Source organism: Protopterus annectens, chromosome 11.part0 (genome assembly GCF_019279795.1).
Source record: "Protopterus annectens isolate FY-2018-M chromosome 11.part0, PAN1.0, whole genome shotgun sequence".
Classification (NCBI taxonomy): Eukaryota; Metazoa; Chordata; order Ceratodontiformes; family Protopteridae; genus Protopterus; species Protopterus annectens.
In genome coordinates, this window is record NC_056745.1 from 331,140,452 (window position 1) to 331,162,874 (window position 22,423).

Below are 22,423 nucleotides of genomic sequence, written 5' to 3' on the forward strand. Positions count from 1 at the left end.
GTGGGGTGTGGCATTGCAAAATATAACACTGTTGCTATTACAACATAGAGGTGTGTGGCAGACTGCACAACAATTCCTGTTTTGAAGGCATGTTACTATTTTCAGGATTGATTTACCCCATTCACATAATTTTCTGAATAACTGTACTGATTTTAGAGGTACATCCTTATTTTCAGGCTTGAATTACCTCTTCACATAATATTACAATTCTCCTATATTACACATGATTTTAAATCTCTTTAGTCCATAGATAACTAGATGGCATGGCCAACATAGTGGTAGCACCATAATTTAAGGAAAGGGGATCCACATGTTATATTACTCTTTATCAGAAGAAAAAATAAATTACTTTTATGAGGTAGATAATTGCAGTATAAGTCATTAAATTCTACAAATTTTACACTGTGTCTTTAATATATTTATATTTTTGTGTCATTTTTGTTCTCTTGCTTTTTTTTTTTTACACATTTGTTTTTCTGAGTTGTATCCTACAATCCTACTGGAAGTTGGAGGAGTCATATGCTGATTATTATGTAAAGTTTATATTAGTTGCAACATGTTTTGGTTAGATGTACCTATTTTTAAGAGCCTTTGTACCTATTTACAATGTCTGCAGGTTGAGAGGTATTGTGGATGATGTGCACAGGGTAGCAACAAACTCAACTATATTATTGTTAAAACTAAAGAGTTCTGAGTGTGGGATGTGGAGGTGAATGAAGGCACCAAACTGAAATACATTACTGTTAAGAACAGATGTTGTTACAGTCAGAGACAGTTTTTGTCTTGCAAGTATTTTAATTTTACAAGGAGGATACCAGATTCTTCTTTTAATTACTGTATGTCTCTTGCTGGGCAGCCAAGTGCTCCTGATTGTTTGGAATTCTTTCGCTGTTCCGCAGTTCCGCTTTGAACAGTGGTAGCTCCGCTTTACAATTTTTGACTGGCTTGTATACCACAATTAAAGCCAATCGGCATTGCGGTATACAAGACAATCAAGCATATGTTTCTGTTGCAAAGGGAGCCATTAGGGAGGCACAAAATGTGGCCAGTCGCGTGCCACTACTAGTTTTCACGCCGCTGCAATACTTTCAAAAAGGATATTGCAGGTCGCAGAAAAGAACACATTGAGAGTCACGGCTGTTTTTTTCTGAATGCACGCTTTATATCCTTCAGGAAAATGCATGTTAAATTCAGTTATTTAAGCAACTTGCTAAGTTTATAAGAGCAATTCTCTGTTCACATTCTCTATTCTCTCATTGTGTCAAGATACTGTGTCCCCTAATTATTTCTGGATTTGTCCCTGATTCGAGAGCTGGGCTGGTTACTTTTGGAGAAAAGGTGGTGCATTACATTTAATAAATAATTATAGACTGCTTTTATTTCAGAAAGTGTATATGAATTTACATTTGCTTATTCTGTCATGGCAGCAATGTTTTAAACATTTCTGATGTCCCTTATTGGATGAGTTAACTTTTTTAGTTGGGAGAGGATATGAAGGGGTTGTAAAAATAGGTGCTAAAGAGCACTTGAATATTGTTGTGTAATGATTTTCTGCTGAGTATATTGCATTTTATCAATGGTTTCTGCTAACTATTTATTGACATGTGTGTCTTATTGAATCTTAACAAATGTACAGTATTTGCTAACGTAATATTTTTGGCAAAAAGCCTACTTCAACCAGGCCCCATGGAAATGGTGCGTTTTCACACAGTGTGAGAAAAGGGTATTCCACATTTTGCCAGTTTGTCACACATTGCTAGGGTCTGTGTTTCACATTTGCTTCTGAAAAGGTTGAGACCTGTGTGTATAAGTTAAACTTATTTTTATGGCTAAATTTTGGCATTTTTTCAGTATGCACACAAGGACATATGGACTTTTAGGTCTAGTTTTCTCTTTGCTGTCTAAAGTATATCTGAAGTATGACCACTATTTATGTCATTCTTGCATGGGCTACTGTTTGTTACAAAATAATCAACAGTATCTGCAGTAAAAAACATAATCAAGAAAAAACCTTAAACATGTTAAAGTAAAACATGGCATCTTGTGTCTCATCTGTTAGTGCATATTTTCAGGAGGAAGCTGCTTCCAGTAGTGTAAGGATATAACCTGCGGATAAATCATCAAAAACTAGGTATATGCTATTTGGGAGACATAAATTGAAAGGTGAATACTTAATAAAGCACACAGTGATTGAAAATGTAGCTTCATTCAAGGACCTGGGTATATGGTTAGATCCAGCTTTGAGTTTCTATAATCATATCAACCAATTTGTTGATGATACTTATAGAACTGTAGGCTGTATAAAAATATGCATAAAGTCCAGGAAATCAGAAATTATGTAGTTGTTTGTTAGTTATATTAGACCCAAACTTGAGTATACAATAACAATATGGAAACCTTATCAGAAATGAAGCATGAGTAAACCAGAAAGAGTACAGTGGAAATATACCAAGAGTATCCATTGATATGAAAATTTAAGTTATGAAAGACTAAAATGTCTGAACTTGTACAGTGATTTCTATAGATATTTAAGAGGAGATCTTATAAAGCTAAATAAGGCATTTAGAGACAGCTTCCTGTGGGAATGTTTGGGGTTATCAAAAGGTAGTAGAGAATCATCAGACAACCTATGTACAAAATTCTATAGGAATGAGAAGTCTACTAATTCTTTCTCTGAGCGAAAGTAGTGGAATAGAATACCAAATTACATTAAAGCAAACACTAGTTTAAATATTTTTAAGAGTAGCCTGTTCACTTATTATGGGGACAACAGTTTTGGTGTATTGGCAGGCAAAAAGGTCATTGTTGCCTGTGCTTAAAATATTTATATGTATGTGTTATTTATTTATTTGTTTTACATTTGTTTACCGGGAAAGTCCAACTGGGCAGGGCCCATTTTCTCCCCAGGCAGAGGTCCGGGAAGAAAAGCGCCACAAAAAGTGACCGTACATGTAGCATTAGTAACAGTAAATACAGCATGACAAACAATAAATACAGCTCAAGTTATTGTAGATACAGGAAGTCTAACAGTAGATACAACATCAGATATGGAACTTAACATAGTGATATTGTTAACATAGAACCTATGAGTATTAGTTTACATTTGTAAAGGGAAAATAATTCTAGATTTATCACAGATTTAACAGTAAAAAGAAAAATCATAATACAAGTAAGATCATTGTCCAAGATACAGGCTGAATAATTCTTGGAGAGTGTACTTATGATAACAGGAGATCAGCCAGGGGTGTTGTATGAGGAGAGCCAAGTCTCAGTTAGATAATTCTTTAGTAGTTTTTTAAACTGGTGTGTGTTGTCAGTAGTTCTAATATTATGGGGAATGAGTTCCAGGTTTTTGAGGTATAGGAAGAGTATAAGGAGTCACCTGCAGTGTTAGTTTTAGAAACGTGTAGTAAAGATTTATTTGATGATCGTAGTGTTAGAGTAAGGTTGTAGTAAGCTTTGGCGAGCTGGAGTTTTTTGGGGGTTATTAAGTAATTTGTACGCCATGATTCATTGATTGTATGCAAGAAGCTGAGGTAGTTCAAGCCAGAAGAGTTTTTAGAGGGCCAGAGAGTGATGTGACCTGTGCAATGATCCAGTAGTCAATTTAGCTGTTTTGTTACAGCATGTATTTAATGTATCTAAATCTATTTTTTTTAGGCTGATAAGGATGGGTGAAGCATATAGCAGAGTTGCTAGTAGATGGGTTCTGACTTTGGCAGCTCTTGATGATGTAGGTATGTAAGGATACACAGTATGTATAATTTGCTTCAGTTTTATATTTTTATGCTTATAAATATCTTCCATGGTTAAAGGTTGTCATTAAGAGTACTTGAGATTATACTCTTTCACTTGACTAAAGTAGTTCATAAATGAGGGACCAGGGCTGCTATCCCTAGAAGAGCAAGACAGACAGTGCAAGTGGAGTACCATTGGTTCATAGGGTCATAGGTGTGTACTAGGCTAATGGCCCTGGGGCCTTTACAAGCCTAGCCCATAGGATTACCTTGGCATTGTGCATGGAGTATGTCCATGCTTTGAGAGGAAAAGGTGTTGGAGTTAATATAAATAAGTACAGGTGGGTGGAGAACACAACCCCCCTGACGTTGGGGGCTGCATGAGACAAAGTTGGCTACAAATTATTTTATGGTATTGCAGCAAGTTTTGATATTTGCTATATTTCCCTGCAGTTTTACTTTAATTTTCCGAGGTGCACAACTCATAATTACAGGTTTCAGACATCAGATAGGAAGTGTAGTATTGTTTTTGCTAGTATAGCAGCACCTTCTTTGAAAGAGACATAGAACTGTTTATGATAAGCTTAGCCAATTTGTGCTTATGCTCACATATTTTTAAATTAGACTGAAGTGCTACTTCTTTTTCTCTATATTTCCCCCTCCTGCTGTGCTAGCCATCAAGCCTTCCCAGTGGACTCAAGCCCATTCATTCCCCTGAGATGAGGAGAGCACTAATGTGAGGTAGATCTTCAGATCCTTTAAGGCAAAAGCCATCCGACGGGGTCATCATCCTGGAAAACATCAGGGATTTTGCATCCTCAGTGACATCTTGACAGCTGATGTTATTGTGTATAGTGTCCTAACTCCCCTCCCCTTGCTGCTGATATGAGTATATGGGCAACTTATGCCCTGTGACCTGTTCATGAGAACTCACAATCAGGGGCTGCCATCATCAGTTAGGATATCTTACCCGCACCCACCCTAACAGAATCCCTTACGCAAGACATATCTCTGTCCACCAGAATGAGGTCTGTCTTTTTTGGAGTTGTAGGCATCACTGGACCAGGCCACTGACAATCTCCTCTCATGATGGTCATGCCTATCTTCTGCTGCCTGCATTGTCAAGTGCCCATGCTGCTAAATAAATTCAGGTCACCTGTAACGTAGTCAGGGTTCCTAATCGCCAGCGGAGCAGACTGCAATGCCTTGATTTTTTTCTACCATTCATCATGTAAAGGACACTTAGTTGCACTGGTGGCATCCCAGCTGTATTGTTGCAAATTGTTTCAAAACAGTTGAGTTTAGCTTCCCTACTTAGCTTTATAGGATGTTTGTAGGAATGGCAATATAAGTGCTTCACAGATACAATGATTCTTTTGTTGCAGTTCTTATCAGTGTGATACATTGATTTGATGCATGTCTATTCCTGACTTGCATCATAGGAATTTGGTGCTTCTTGAAACAGGTTTCATTTCATAACTCATTGTCAAACTGTGGTTTAAACACAAAGTGGAATAATAATATAATAATAGTAGGCTAAGAACCCTTTTGAATTTAACCATCATTACCCACATTCAAATGTACTGTTATTGTGTTTCTTTTTGTTTTCACCTTGACTTGCCACACAAGTCAGGTACAATGTCCATCTCATACCCTGGCGATAAAACAGCTCTACAACTGTATTCTTTGTTCTGTAGCATATACCCCACTAACATCCTAACGTCAATGGTATCATACCTCTTCACTGAAATCACTTATGCAGGGTTAAGCAGCTCCTGTTACATCGTCCCTGATTTGTTTAGAAGAAATTCATTTGGATGGAACGGACACTTTAATGTTTCTGATAATTTCTCCCAAACAGACTCTGATGCCGCTTAATCATGTTTTGTATCCACCTTTGTCATATTTTTTTTTTAATTTATTTCCTCCCCAGGTCCTCTCACAGAGTTGTAATGGTGCAAAGATTTTATAAAAGAACCGATCAAATTTGTGTCTGATCTTGAAAACTAAACTACCATCAAGTGTATTGAAAAGTATGTTTTTAATAATAGCTGCAAATTAATGCACTCACTTTATGCTACAGTTTAATGTACTCACTTACTTTATATTTCTACATAAGACTCCTTTTTTGCCTGCACAGTAACTGAAGGAAGGCTTGCATATTTTTGTGCCTTTTATAATGTTCTGTAAAACAGTAACTTTCTAGGTTTGCACTGCTCAGCCAGATAGTTGCAACATAATCTCATGTAGCTGTTATGTATAATGATCACATGATGATCTGGAGCAGTTCCAGCACATAGTGAATACATAGTAAAAGTGAATGCAGAGCAGTCTGGAAATCTTTGAAGCACATTCAGGTCCTGGCTGCAGTTTAGAGGGTGTGCCAAATTCTTTATCTGTGGGTGTGTATTAATGTTGTCAGTCCACAGCCCACCTTTCTTACCAATAGCATGTTATTTGTTATTATGCAGTGTCGTATTAGGCCACTGCACATAAATGAATAACAACATCTCAGTGTGAACACTGTCTACACATGATGAGGCTTCTATTGAATGGTTTCACAGGCTTTACCCAACTTATGCGTGGCTATCAGCCATTATGAACTCACTACATGAAAATATTCTTGAAAACGAGGTAGAAGTGGAAAAGGAGGGATCATGCACAACAACAATTTGAATATTTAGTTTCTTCCCTTCTTTAAGTTAGCAGTGTTAGCTAGACAGGCTCTGCATAGATGACTGTGTTATTCCACTGACTGCTTCACTACTGACTTAGCTTTGCCTCATAATATACTTCATTATTAAATGTAGTATTTGTTAAATTGCATTAGTTTTCCACTGTTCTCTTACCTTCTTATCTCTAAGTTGTTAGTTGTCTACTAAAGCCTGGAAAGAAGCACCTGTGACTACGGGGCTTACCTGGTTAACACATTAGTAAAATTTAAGTAAATAAATAAAATAAAATATAAGTATCCATATACTGAATGGATTAGCTGATCCTACCAGAATTTTTTTTCATATTTTTACCCTACACAATGCAAAGCATTTGCTTCTTTGTGCATTTTTCCAGTTACTGTAGTGCCATGTTCTCAAACTTTAAAAACTTCTTGAAGTTAGCCATTACTGTCTCTCTCTGCAATGTTTCATTTGTTTTCGATGTCTGGGCCACCTTAGCAGTGCTGAGTAGTATGGCATTACTTGCTGGACATACCAGTGTACATGCAATTGAATGGCAAGCTTCCCTGACCAGACCGCTGTAGATCCTGTTGGAGCATTCACTACAACAGTCATGTCATTGAGATGACCCACCACGGGCTAGAATTCTCCAGTGCCAGTGACAGCACTGTGCTCACCCAGTTAGCCAATCACATCTCCTCTATTCAGCTGTTGAACGCAGGATGTAAACTTAGTGAAACGTCAAAGAATTTCCACTCCTGATCAGTTACAGTTCTGTAAAATACTATACAAGGTAAGAAAACAAAACATAACCAAACTATTCCATGATGAAGTGCGAATTAAGAGAGAGAGAGAATAACTTCACAGCATGTTTATAAACTTTGTGGCCATATATTGATGCTTTCACAACATCAGTACTTCATCATCAAGTGGAGGTGACATTTTAAACTGTTTTATGTCATGATTAGACACCAGAGTGATATAGGACCGCTGGGTGGTCTTTGCACATTATAGCTGGCTTGCTTTTTTTACTAAATTATTGCAGAATTGATTAGTTGCTTGTATTTTTCTGTTTTGAGCTACACTGCCATGGAGCCTTTTGAAAAAGAACTAGTCTTTGTTTTTCTGTTTTAAGTCTGCTACAGATGCAAGTGACCAGTTAACTTTTGGGAATCATGAACTGCACACAAAGAGATCAATAAGTGAAGTGGATTCCCTGTTTTTCCCTGATGTCCACATATTTTTATTCTGCCCTTTTTTTTCTTGCCTAGATTTCCTGGGATAAGTCTGCTGAGGCATTACACAACTGGATCCGGGGACATGATAAAGTACCTGGTGCCTGGGCTCTCATAGGTGGGCAGGTATGTATGTATGCATGTATGTCTGTATTTTATTTATCCTTTGTTGATCTGATTAGTCCCACTAGGCTAGTAGCCTTTTTTCAGGGGAGACCCAAGAAGGTATTTCTACTGACAGGGATAAGTTTTGTCAGGGTCCGGGGAACTTCCCCTACTGTTTTTCTTTTATATAATTACTGTGGGACCTTTTATGTCCACTCAAGATACTACCAGCTAAGGCAGATGGGACCTCAGTTTAACATCTCATGTATTAAGCAAGATCTGAATATGTTAAGAAATGCATCACAGTTGTCCTCTGTAGATATTTCAGTCTTTTTACACAAATGTAGAATATGCGGATAGGTTAAGGAAACTATCCTGCCTGGTTGTTCATTAGTCGGTGTTACAGCTGTATTTATGTACCCATCCCCCAGAATGTTTACCAGCATTCTGCCCTGCAAGACGACATGCATGCTTATGTTCCTTGGACACTCACAAGGGGCACAGCTGCACTGCTTCAAACCTGCAACTTCCAAATGGGATGAGAGAGAGCAGACAGTTAGCTGCTTAGCCTCCAGGGTACTCCTGTGGTTTGTTCTTCACTGCCTAGGTCCACATGTTACACCTGGATTGGAACACAGCAGGATGTCTAATTTGTTCTGTGCTATACAGTTTTAAGGTTATATCTTATTATGGTCCGTTCACAGACGATGGTGGGCTGCAGTCTCCAGCTTAAGGCAAGCAGCTACCTTGGATGGAGGAGTTTAAGTATCTTGGAGTTTTATTCATGAGTGAGAATAGAGAGGATAGGGGGATTGACAAGCAACTCCATTACCGCAGGCATTGCACTGGGCTGTAGTGGGAAAGTGAGAGCTGAGTTTCAGAATGAGGCTCTCAGTTTACTGGTCATCTGTCTCCCCATGGGTGCATGGGCTTTGATTAGTTATTGAAAGGATGAGATGAGATTTTTTTTCAGGGTAGATGATTTATTCTGCATGACATAGTGACGAGTTTGACAATCCAGGAGGAACTTGGACTGCAGCCGCTGCACTTCCATTTTGTTAGGCGTCAGTTGAAGTGGCTTGGGCATGTTTTGAGAATGCCCTGTGCGAGGAGACCCCAGGGCAGACCCAGAACATATTGGAGGTATTATATCTCTGGGATCACTTGAAGACCTCACAAAGGAGATGGAGACTGTTGCTTGGCATGTAGGAGTCCGTGCTGTCCTGCTTAACTTGCTACCCCCATGACCCTCATAAGGAACATACAGTTTAAAAAATGATGATGGTTATGATGATGAATATGATTACAGACTCGAGTTGACGTTGCAATGTCGGTATTATTGGAGATTAATATACTCTACAAAATGTAAAATTATACAGATCTGAAACAAACATATCGGTGGAGCACATGTGAAAGTAAGAAATGACATGTAGAGGTATTAGAAGTGATATAAAGTCTTTGTCCTTACAGTGTGGTATATGGGTACCCAAAAAGGTTTCCCGAATTCTTCAGCCACAGCTGTAAAAGTTGTTACAGCGGTGTCACAGATTTGGTAGCTTGTTAACTGTCTCATGCCTCTCACTTGTTTGCACATACAGAGCTGTTTTTCTGATGGAATGCATAGCACTTAAAAGTCCTGAATTTGTCACTGCATTAGTCTCAAAGCTGAAGTGCAAGAGAAAGACAAACATTTTTGGGCCTTTTTAAGTATATTTTAGATTACCCTTTACCAAGTACAGTGGGCTGTGATCCCTTTTCAGGCAGGACTAGCTTTTCTTTCTGTGTAAATCTGGTTTACCACTTGTTTTCTATATGAAGCAGTAAAACTGCTTATTTACTGATCATGTGCAATGTTGTGGTTATGTTCTCATTGTGTAAAGTGGACTTTCTGATTCTAAAATAAAAAGATTTTACTTTAGTTACTTCAGTGAAACTATGTTTATTAATTAAGTATAGTATACTTGTATTGATATTGACTGTAGGTTGAGCAGCTGTCTAGTTACTTCCTAGTTCATGTCATGTGATCTAGAATTCTAAAGATGCAGTTGTTAGGATGTCCATTTTGACAGTCTGTAGTAGTTAGGTGTTTTCATTCTGTGGCAGATTTCAACATAAAATGCAGCGCAATCAGTCAGTTGGGCATTAAATCACCAAATAAATGCAGTTATAATCAAATAAAAGCAAACTGGAACAGATTAAGAGTCCTTGTAAAGTGCATACTATTGGTATACAGTATAGTAACATAGATATAACACTAATAGTTATCAACCATGGCATAGTAAAAAGGTAAGCATTTAAAATGTCAGGCCTCACTAGAGCAAGTCTCAAAACACGGAGACTGAATGGATGAAAAAGTGGACTTACATATACTAAGTCCAAGATGGTCATTTCCTGGAATATTCCCTTTTCTCTGAGGAATACTGATCTCAGAGTTGGTATATATAAGTTTGGGGGTGTGACGGGCTTGCCCCCATAGTTTGGAGGATGTAGGGGTTTGCTCCCCTGAAAAAAAGAAGTTTAAAGGTGAAACGTGATCTTCAAGATCTGCCTTTCTCTGGGCTATTCAGCCTTTTTTTTTTTGATGGCACTCAGCATTTCAATAGAGAGCCTAATAAAAGGCATTATACTCTTTACAATGAGTCTTATTCTGTTCTAATGTGTTTTTACTTGAATATAACTAAATTTGTTTGATAATTTTATCATCTAACTGACTGATTGTGCTGCATGTGAAACTGTAATATGTTTTTCCTTTATTTCTCAACGGTCATTGGATATGATCACTTCCTTCTTGCTTTGAACTCAGGTATGATCAGCACTGTCCACTTCTTCTCCTTTCGGCTTTTAGGGGTCGCCACAGTGGATCACCTGTCCACTCATGATTGGCAGTGGAGTTTTACGGTGTCGAGTTGCCAGCCCGGTGCCCAACCTTCCACAGAAGGCGCACACACTCATGCCTAGGGCCAGTTTAGAGTATCCAGTCCACCTACAGCATGTCTTTGGGATGTGGGAGGAAGCCGGAGCACCCAGAGGAAACCCACGAGACCACAGGGAGGACATGCAGACTCCACACAGAAGGCACCCCAGCCGAGGATCGAACCGGAGAACTTCTTGCTGTGAGGCGGCAACACTAACCGCTGCACCACTGCGGCCACGCCGTAATCAACAGTGTCCACTGCCTGTCCTGAATACAAAAATGGGATCTTAGTAACTAGTTAGAGGAGAAGAGATTAAAAAATGTTACTAGTGTGAGCTGTAAATGAGAAGTTTTTTTTTAAAGCAAACCTTGTTTTATTTTGCTTTTAATAAACAGATTACAAAAATGCACTCATGTAAGTGCAGAAAAAACAAATATGCTGTAGTCTAGAAATGTGGTAAAGACTGTATTAGTATTACTGTATTATATTATATTTGTATTATATTATATTTATATTATGTTATATTATACAATCCATACTGTCATGTCCAAATGACACATCACAGGAGAAAGGGATACCGACAACTGCACAAATCATTCAAAACATTTTAACATAAAGGCACGTAAATATGCTCTGCATTTATGCATTTGGCATTGCCTTATCTGTTGATGATAAAGTGGCAAAGTCACTGTTCAGTGTATTCATTTTACCAGTAAAGCCCATAGCTGGTAGAACTCCCTCTGAAAATACCTCTGTTTAGAGACTTCTGAAAAGGTAAACATTCTTCAGTTACTTGATGACCTAAGTAAATTCTGCTAGAGGTGTTGCTAGATGTATTTTTGCCCAGTGCCATCCCCCAATCTGGCATTAGTCCAAAGAAAAAAAAGCTTGTCATTTAAACTGCAGCAACTACAGCTACTTGCTTTGCAGTAAATGCAGCAAAAAGTTGCTGTAATTTCTAACACACATGAAGTGCTTCTGCTCTTAATTTTTACCACAAATGCAATCTTCTTTCAGGGGTCACCACAGTGGATCACCTGTCCGCTCATGATTGGCAGTGGAGTTTTACAGTGTTCAATTGCCAGCCCAGCACCCAACCTTCCACAGAAGGCACACACACGCACGCACTCACACCTCGGGCCAATTTAGACTATCCAATCCACCTACAGCATGTCTTTGGAATTTGGGAGGAAACCGGAGCACCCAGAGGAAACCCACGCGACCACAGGGAGGACATGCATACTCTGCACAGAAGACACCCCAGCCGAGGAGCGAACCGGAGAACCTCTTGCTGTGAGATGGCAACGCTAACCACTGCACCACCGCGACTGCCCTTTTACCACAAATGCAATACCGGCATTTATTTCTAAATACTGATATATATATACTGAAGAATGATTGGGAGTGCCCCCTAACACTTTGCGCTAGGATGGCTGCCCTCTTCACCCCACCATAGCTATGCCACTGAATTCCACTGTAATCCTTTTCTGAATAATCCTATTGATAAAGCTACTACCTATGCCTCTAACATCTACTGTCATTTCAGTAGTTGTATTGATAAGGCAGTCTTATCAGCACCAAATATAATGAGGAGAAATGTAAAAATCAAACAACCCCGATGGTGGAATACCCATATAACTAAATTATATAACAAGTGAGAGAAATTATTTAATGCTTATGACCAATGACAACTTCTTTCATCTCCCCACTACTAGAACTGACAATTATTTTAAACTCTTGCATCTCCTCAGCACTGCAACTGACAATACCAGTACTCCACTCTTCACCATCTAAATATGCTGTCCTATAAAACACCCCATACCCTAAACTCCCCACTGTGATATTTTTCACTCTTAACCTCCCTCCTACTTATGTTATTAATCTGCTCTAGACCTTACCAGATACAACTTCCTGACTTCTTTACCTTTTACCGAAACTCACATGATTACAATATAATCTCCACATAAAAGCATTGTAATCATAATTCTAGAACTACACAATTAGCAATTCGGAATCTTGGCTAAAACCTAATATCAGTAACACAGAAATACTCCCCCAACACACACACACAGCTTTAACATCCTTATAGCTAGTAGATTAAACAAAAAAGTAAGAGGAGTGCATAAATCTGTCATCTTTCCAAAGTACCGTATTTTCCTTCCACAAAACTTGACCTAAACGTAAACGCATATAAAACAATATGTATGGCAGCCCTTTAAATCCCACCTGGAGACAATATCAGTACACCGGAGGACACCCTGTCATGGCTATCCATCAATGTATACACAAAATTATATTAGGTGATGTTAACATTAACTGGTCAAGTTTCACCTGTGAGATAACCATTTCTGGTATACACCCATATAATTTCTCCCAAAATGCTAAAACTACCACCTTGAACCAGTTATTAACAAGCTACCCTAACAAGTCAGCATGCTTGGTTACTTCTATCCGTATGTGCCACAAAAGAATGCCATACATCTCTCAAGGAACACATATATACATCCTCACATAACATGAACAGCTTTGATGCAGAAATGTTTAACACCTCTCTACAGTCTTACAACTAGAATATCCTAAAAGTCTTGCCACTAGATGATGCTGTTGTCTATTTTAATAAGATATTTATGGAACTATTAAACAGCATGCCCCCCAGGCTTAAAAGAGTGCAAAACAACACTGCTCCATGGCTTACTGCTACCAACAGGAAATTAATGAGGAATGGAGATAAAACCTGGAAGGCATGGCTTCATAATAAAACAGAAAACAATCTTTAGTAATGGATTAATTCTTACACGTTCATCGTGTTTCACTGTTGCAGTCATTACTCTTGGGTTATCCTGCTGGCAGGCTACCCGCAGTCGGTCTGAATTCCAAAGTCTTGTTCCGGCATCGGTTGCTGTCGCCTCTTCCCTGACATCAGAGCGCCAGGGGTATAAAATATGCAGCCAACGCCATTTTCTTCAGTCTTTCTTACCGCGCGGTGCCCGAAGCAGAAGCAGTTCGCAAGTGCCGGTTGGCCGACTCCTGAGATTTTTGTGTTGGAATTTCAGATCCGAAGTCTTCGTTTAGCTAAGTACCCCATTGGGGAAACTTTTTTCTTGCTCCAGACTGATGTCAGAAAAAGTTAATAATTGTATTTCTTGTGGGAAGCAAATACCTCATAAGGACTTCCATTCTTATTGTATTCCTTGCCTAGGCCCTGATCACGACATTGCTAATTGCAGGTTTTGTGCTGGATTTAACCAACGCACTATTAAGCGTCGGTACGATTTTGCATTTTATTACTTTGGCCGAAGATTTAATTACACGATGTCGTCGGATAGCCATCCGACTACCGCAGTTCACAAGAAACGCAAGGAAAAGGAAAAGGACAGGCATCCAAGGTCCAAAACTGATGACGAGGCTTCTTCTAAGCCAGTCGCCGGTTCACCGGTTCTCAGTGAGGCACTTTTGCAGCCCCTGACGCCCGCTACCTCAGAGCCGCAGGCTGCATCCGACTCCCACGTGGAGCAGACTAGGCCTCTGGAAACTCAAGGTATTGGACACTTGGAAAATATTCCCTCAGATGGGTCCAGAGCCACTGAGCAGGCATTGGCTTCTGAGGGTGTTTTCAGGCCTACACAGTTATATATAAAACCGACTACAGCTTCAAAGGCAAAGACTAAAGCACCACTAAAGACAAAAAAACAAGTGCAGCAAGTCCATGGACAGGCCTCCATGCCTAAACAAACAGATGCTCAAAATGGCCGAAGACCTAATTACTTTGATTAGGGGTTCCCATCCCCCTCCTGATAAGAGGCCTAGGCAAGAGACAGAATATGAATCTTCAGATCAGGTTTCCATTTCCTCTGACTCCTCTTCTGAATAGGAATACTCTCTCCCTCCCTATGAGGATTCCGATGCTGAAGAATCTATCCCTTCAGCCTCCCCTCCTGAGGATTATTCTTTTGGGGAAACCCTGCATACTATGAGGGAGCACTTCCACTGGGAGAACCAAGACTACTCAGATTCTAAGAAAAGGCTCAGAGACTTTCATTTACTAGCTCAGCACAGGCCTCTTCCTATCCCCTCCTGTTTTAGACATTGTAGATGATGTATTTTCAGAGTCCGGCCTGTCTCCTGACTCTTTACCCCCTGCACCTGTTAAGCCAGACAGATACTACAGGGTTCCAGATTCACATATATTTCTTTATAAAAACCCTGCTGCTGACCCAAAAACTATTTCTCAGGGTCCCAAAGGGGTCAAGGCTTCCACTGCAAAAAACCTTATCCCCTCTGATAGGGATTCAAGGGCACTGGACAGATGGGGGAAAAAGGTTTACACTTCTTCTACCTTGGCTGTGAGGGCTTTAAGTTGTCAATTTCATATGCTTAAATATCAGCAATACTTAATGTCACTGCTTAAACAGAAAATGTTAACAAATTCTGAATGTGCAGAAAACAAGGAAATGCAGGATTTATTGCATGCAACTGAACAAGTGGGAAAGTATACTTTGTAATGTGGTTTTGATTCTCTGGAGGCCTCTTGCAGGGCCGCTGTTATGGGTTCGGTCATTAGGCGGCATGCTTGGTTGAAGGAACAGAATCTGCCTGATCATGTTAAAGCAAAATTATTAGATGCTCCATTACAGCATGATACTTTGTTTGGTGTTAAAGCAGAAGAGGTGTTGAAGAAAGTGGAGGACAAAGCAAAATCTATGCAGACAGTTAAGGATTTCTTACAGGTGCAGCCACCCAGATTTAGCAGGAACTGGCCTACAAATAATTGGTCCTTTCTAGTGTCAGACAGGCCACAAAGAGGCAGATACATATGCCCCAGAGGCAGATCCCAGCCCCAAGGCTCATACAGGCCTAAACAATGGGGTGCTTCTATCTCCAAAAACGGAGAAGACAAATCACAGCCATACAGGAAACAGTCCCAATGACTTTCCTCTGCCAGCACCAAGCACTTATCTTTTGGCAGCCCCCTTAGGGGGAAAACTAGCACTTTTTTCACAAAACTGGCACATGATCACCAAGGACAAATGGGTCTTGAACATAGTGTCTCAGGGCTACAGGTTCCACTTTCACACCCTGCCAAGGGCAAAAGGTATGCCAGACCTGCCACACAATCAATGGGCAGAGGCACAAAAGCAAGTTTCATCCCTCATGGACATGAGGGCCATTCAGCGAGTACCACTGCAAGAGCAGGGACAAGGTTTTTACTCAAGACATTTCTTGGTACCCAGAAAGGACAAAGCCTGGAGACCAATACTGGACCTGTCTATTCTAAACACATTTCTGGACGTTCCAAAATTCAAAAGGTTGACTCTGCAGCAGCTTCTGCCCATGCTGGGCAAGAAGGCTTGGCTTGTAACTTTGGACCTAAAAGAGGCATACCTGCATGTCCCAATAAGACAATCTTGCAGAAGATACCTCAGATTCATAGCTGGCTCAATGCACTACCAATTCTCTGCACTACCCTTTGGCTTATCTACTGCGCCCAGGGTCTTCACAAAATGTCTGGCACCAGTAATTGCATTTTGCAGACAAAGAGGAATTCAAATATATCCTTACTTGGACGACTGCCTTATTCAAGCAGAGGACAAGGACATTCTACTAAAGCATCTGGCATTTGTAAAAAGATTACTAATTTGCCTAGGGTACACAGTAAACGCAAAGAAATCAAAACTAGTACCCTCTCAAGAGATAATATTCCTGGGTGCAAGCTTAAATACAGCTGCCCAGATGGCTTATCTCATGCCAGACAAACAAAGGCAACTGACTTCTTACTTCAAAATGTTGGCAACAAAGACCCAGTTATCTGCAAGAAAAATTCTGCAGGCTTTGGGCTTCATGGCATCCTGCATTCTGCTAATTCCATATGCCAGACTGCATATGAGGAAACTACAATGGTATCTAAAAAGTGTTTGGACTCAACATTGCCACAGCCTGGAAACATTAATTACCCTCATTCCCTGCCTGCAACAGGAGTTTCGATGGTGGGCATGGGCCTGTCACCACAACAAGGTGCAGCCATTCACTTTACACACAGCCAGGCAGACACTAACAACGGATGCATCAGATTATGCCTGGGGCGCCCACATGGCAGGAAAATGTATTCAGGGCAGATGGCCCGCAAGCCAGATGCATCTTCATATCAATCAAAAAGAGATGCTAGCTGTTCAGAATGCCCTGACAGCTTTCAAGGATCTATTTCATCCAGGACAACTACTGATAAAGATGGACAATACTACAGTCATGTGGTACATAAATAAACAGGGAGGCACACATTCTTACCCCCTCTGCAGACAAGCCATGACTTTATGGGACACAGCATTGACTTATCAAGTTCACCTGCAAGCACAATTCCTGCCAGGAAAGATAAATACTCTGGCAGACGAACTAAGCAGAAACCTCATGGATCCGCACAGTTGGAAACTGGATCCACAAGTCGTCAGCATGATAACAAGGAAATGGGGATGCCCAGACATAGATCTATTTGCCTCCCCTCACAACTGCCAACTACAGAGATTCTGCACAAGGACTTATCACAAGCAAGCATGGAAAGTGGATGCCTTATCCTTCAGTTGGAAAAACCTAACAGTATATGCCTTTCCTCCACTGCCTCTCCTCCCCAAGGTACTCCTAAAGGTCAGACAAGGAAGCCAAAAATAATATTGATTGACCCAGACTGGCCACACCAGAACTGGTACCCAATCCTAAAGAACTTGTCTCAGGGTCCAGCCTGGACATTGCCTCAAATTTCTCACTACTGACCCAACAAAACAATCAGATCCTGCACAGCCAACTCAGGACCTTAAATCTGGCAGCATGACAGATAATGTAGCCATTCAGAACACTCCTCTCTCCAAAGCTGTGATGGATGTTATTTTGGAGGCCAGGATGCCCAGTACCAAAAAATCTTATGCAGAAAAATGGAAGAGATGCTGTGTTTGGAACCAGGCACAAGGAATTGACACGTCTGTACCAAATATTCCTCAGATTTTACAATACTTAACTGAGATGCTGGGCAAAGGCCTATCCTTTTCATCAATTAAGATCCATGCCTCTGCCATTTCAGCCCATTACAATACGGAACCACGTATCTTTTCTCATCCTTTAATAAGGCAGTACCTCAGAGGGGCCAAAAACATAAGACCTCCAAGGAGAGCACCAATACCTGCATGGGACCTCAATTATGTCTTGGAAAAACTCACACTGTCTCCTTTTGAGCCAGCATCAACAGCTGATATAAAATTCTTATCCTGGAAAACAGCTCTGCTCCTAGCAATAACCTCTGCAAGACCAGTCTCGGAGTTACAGGCACTCATGGCTGTGGAACCTTTTATCATTTTCCATCCAGACAGGTTTTCTCTGAGGACAAACCCAACATTTATGCCTAAGGTGGTGTCCAGTGTGGCCCTTACCCAAACCATTCACTTGCCTACCTTTTATCCAAACCCACAGAACAAGGCTGAGAGACTTCTGCATTCTTTGGACATACACAGACAGCTACGCTTCTACTTGGACAGAACTAAAGCTTTCAGAAAGACTGAGCAACTTTTAGTGGCATATGCTGCAGGATCACAAGGAAAGGCTATCTCAAAACAGACTATTTCAAAATGGATAGGCCATTGCATTAGTTTTTGCTACTCACAACATGGCAAATCAGTGCTTAAGGGCATTAGGCCACATTCAACCAGAGCAGCAGCCACTTCAGCAGCCTTCCTCAGAGGAGTACCAACCAAAGACATCTTAGAGGCTGCAACTTGGAGTTCAGTGCACACTTTTACAAAGCACTACCACTTACCTCTCTACTCTAAATCCAGAGCAGGCTTTGCCACTGCAGTTCTGCAGGGCCTCATAGCCTCTCCTAATCCTATTTGGCCACAGCCACCCATCCTCAGCTTTGGGATTCAACCCAAGAGTAATGACTGCAACAGTGAAACATGATGAACATAGTACAGTTGTGTACCTACCATAAATGTAGATGTTCGAGTGTATTCACTGTTGCAGTCCAGGTTACCCTCCCACCATCCCCCTTTCTTTTGCTGGGTCTTATCTGTACTTCTCTATTCTATACAACCTATGTGGTGTATTTGCTTGTAGATGAAGGAAATGTTTACTTTAGTGTATACATGTTTATTGGCATAATTTTGTTTAGCCTACCCTTTTGGGGGCACCTGACATCTGGGGCAAGAACAACTGAAGAAAATGGCATTGGCTGCATCGTTTATGTCCCTGGCGCTCTGACGTCAGGGAAGAGGCGACAGCACCAGACGCCGGACCAAGACTTTGGAATTCAGGCCAACTGCGGGTAGCCTGCCAGCAGGATAACCCTAGAGTAATGACTGCAACAGTGAATACACTCTAACATCTACATTTATGGTAGGTACACAACTGTACTTTATCCTTCCTACCCATCAAAACAGGTGTTCCCCAAGGTTCCATACTGGTACCACTGCTTTTCAACATATTTGCCAACAATCTACCTCCTCTAAATGCCAAACATCCGTCATATAATACCAGAGAACTGCCAATAACCCAATTACACTACAGCACATCACCAAAGAGTAATTTTTATAAGTTGAAAGTGGGCTCAACAACTCCCAGATTCAAGCAAAAAAAAAAAAGCTACAGTTTTTCCTTCCAAAAGCCCTCGCTTACCTCAAACACAATTTCTCAGTAATAGCCTCTGATAACACCTCTATAGAAGTCCTCACTCATGCCAAACTACTGGGCATGACAATTGAAATTACCTGAAATTTGACTTACATGTGCAACAGGTTATCAAAAAAGCTCACCAAAAATTAGAGACACTATGTAGAAGAAAAAAATACTTAACTGATTCATCCAGGAAATTTCTAGCCTCTAGATTCCTTTTCCCACTTTACTGTATGGCACCTGATACTGCTTAACCATCAAGCTTCCATCCAAAATAAACTAAACAAGTGGTAAAATAAAACAGCAAAATTTGCCAGTAACTCCAATCAAGCCCATCAGTGCTTAGCCCTAAAACAGTTTGATTGGTTTGAATTACCCAAGCAGCTCACTTACATCCAGCTACTTCTAGTCCACAAATTAATATACAAATTAGAACAAAGCAACACCCTACTAGACTTACTGCATACATGCAACCCCTCAAAGCCACTTTTATCTGAAAACAAAATAGCTGCAAACCACACCTGTCAGTAGTAACATCTCTCTATTCCAGCCATGTAGCCCTCCCCTAGAACTCTATCCCCTTATCCCTTAAACATAGTAGCAACCTTTTCAATTTCAAGACCAATCTAAAAAAAATGCCTGACACCTGTACCTCTACCTGCACTACCCTCAAAACAGATCCATGACCACCTACTTACTGTAACTATGCCTTTCTGACTCTGAATTCACTAACATATCCATATCTTATCAGTTAGTAATGGTCTAACATCACAAATAACTGTCACTTTAATGATTCTATACTGCTAATTTATACTATTCTACCTCTCCATCCTAGTAGCCAACACTTACTATTTATTTCCTGTCTAGTGTCCTTTCATAACATTGTCATCGCTCTTAATACTAATCGGATACAAGGGTATCATGACAGGGCTTTGAGCTGGTCCATGTAGGACATGTTGTTTAGGACTTGTAATGTTTTATTAAGTTATCTCTGTGAGCATTCCATTTGGTGTGTGTGTCTGGGTGGATTCATGCTAATGGGAGAATTATATTCAACAATTAGCCTAATGAGGGCTGAGGAAAGGGAGACAGTGACACCCCTAGATTTAGACACAATTCATTTGTTTATAAGCTGTGCAATATAGAAGGACCCTCTTACAACAATGGGCACATATTGGCCAAAAGTTAGGTCGCTGTCCACATAATTCCCAAATCCCTTACAACTGAGTTAGCTCTTAGGAGTGTATTGTTAATGTAAATCCAAAAACTGAAGGCAGGAACCACGAAACAGCACCAAGTAATAAAAAAGTTTAATCCGATTAAGCGCTTTTCGTTTGTCACCATGTACAAACTTCTTCAGATAAAAAAAATCACAAAAGAATAGTTTAAATAATCAGTCAATTAGCTCGCAATTAACCAATTGTAAAGAATAGTAACCTATTAAGTGCATCAGAAACATTATAGACACTGAATACATTTAAAAACCAGTAAAAAACACCGCTATACTGAGGTAAATCAGGTGTAAACATTTCTTAGTGCAACAAAAACAAAGTACAAGATGTAAAAAAAACTATTTGTAACAATAAAAACTAATAAAAATGATAAACTCTATGAAGTTGAACTGTTACCTTCGTGTAAAACACTATAACCTCAAAGTGAATTTAGAACATCTAGGAAATTTCATCTAGTAAGACTCTTGAGCTTACAATGCATACAACGTGCCAGGTTTGAATGAAGGTTGTTCAATCAGCAGTGTCCTTAAGCTCAAGAGTCTTACTAGATGAAATTTCCTAGATGTTCTAAATTCACTTTGAGGTTATAGTGGTTTACACGAAGATAACAGTTCAACTTCATAGAGTTTATCATTTTTATTAGTTTTTATTGTTACAAATAGGTTTTTTTACATCTTGTACTTTGTTTTTGTTGCACTAAGAAATATTTACACCTGATTTACCTCAGTATAGCGGTGTTTTTTACTGGTTTTTAAATGTATTCAGTGTCTATAATGTTTCTGATGCACTTAATAGGTTACTATTCTTTACAATTGGTTAATTGAGAGCTAATTGACTGATTATTTAAACTATTCTTTTGTGATTTTTTTTATCTAAAGACGTTTGTACATGGTGACAAACGAAAAGCGCTTAATCGGATTAAACTTTTTTATTACTTGGTGCTGTTCCGTGGTTCCTGCCTTCAGTTTTTGGATTTACAGTTTGTCTTTGCCTGTTTTCTCATTTTTTGTGTTGTTAATGCGGTAGTTCCCTGGGAATTATTATTCTCTTTAAGAATCTGCATCAAAAATCCCACTCTCTCCTTATTTCTTGCACTCTCCCATACTTCATCATCCCTTTCCACTTTGAATTATAACCTTCTTCTTGTGCTGTGTATATAAACCTTAAAGTGATTTGCCAGTGTTTTAAAATGTACCTTTGCACTATAGCATGTAGTGGGGCCTGTATCATATGTTTGAAGTTTGAAAACTTTGAACGTTAAATAATCAAATTTAAATGTTCGAAGTTTCAAACATCGAACATATGATTACCAACTCTGAGACCGCACTACAGTGAAGTAAGGGAAATCTTCCTTTTATTGCGTTATAGTGCGGTCTCAGACTTGGTATATTTAAAGAGTGGGAGGTGTGGGGGTGCGGGGGGCCTTGCCCCCCTTCTTACAACAGTCAGGTAAGTTCCCTTTCTTTTTTATTAATCATATGTTTGATGTTTGAAACTTCGAACATTTAAATTTGATTATTTAACGTTCAAAGTTTTCAAACTTCGAACATATGATATAGACCCATGTAGTGCATAAACTCCAGAACAGCACTTTCCCCCCAATCAGGAAACATTTTGGTCATCATATTCATATTTAAAATTCATTTTAAAATTTGCGTTTTCATTGCACTGATGTCACTGAGGAAAATCAAGGAAATTTAACCTTGGTGATGTAGTCAGAGGAAAAGTATCTGCTGCATCTGTAGACTTTAATGGGGATACCACTGAGCATACGATAAGGTGCCCCATTAAAGTCTATGGACATAGCTCACGTTACCCTGTAGTAATGTCAGAACTGGAAAAGCTAAATTTTTTGTGAGTGTGGTTTAATAAAAA

General features: G+C 39.7%; 1 protein-coding gene across 1 annotated transcript in view; it reads left to right on the forward strand.

Moving 5' to 3' along the window:
* Positions 1 to 22,423, forward strand: part of ALDH1L2 (aldehyde dehydrogenase 1 family member L2) — a 362,966-nt gene that overhangs the window by 152,469 nt on the left and 188,074 nt on the right. Inside the window, exon 6 of the mRNA XM_044087828.1 lies at positions 7,684 to 7,773. Coding sequence (XP_043943763.1) covers positions 7,684 to 7,773 — 90 coding nt within the window. The remainder of the gene's footprint in view (positions 1 to 7,683; positions 7,774 to 22,423) is intronic.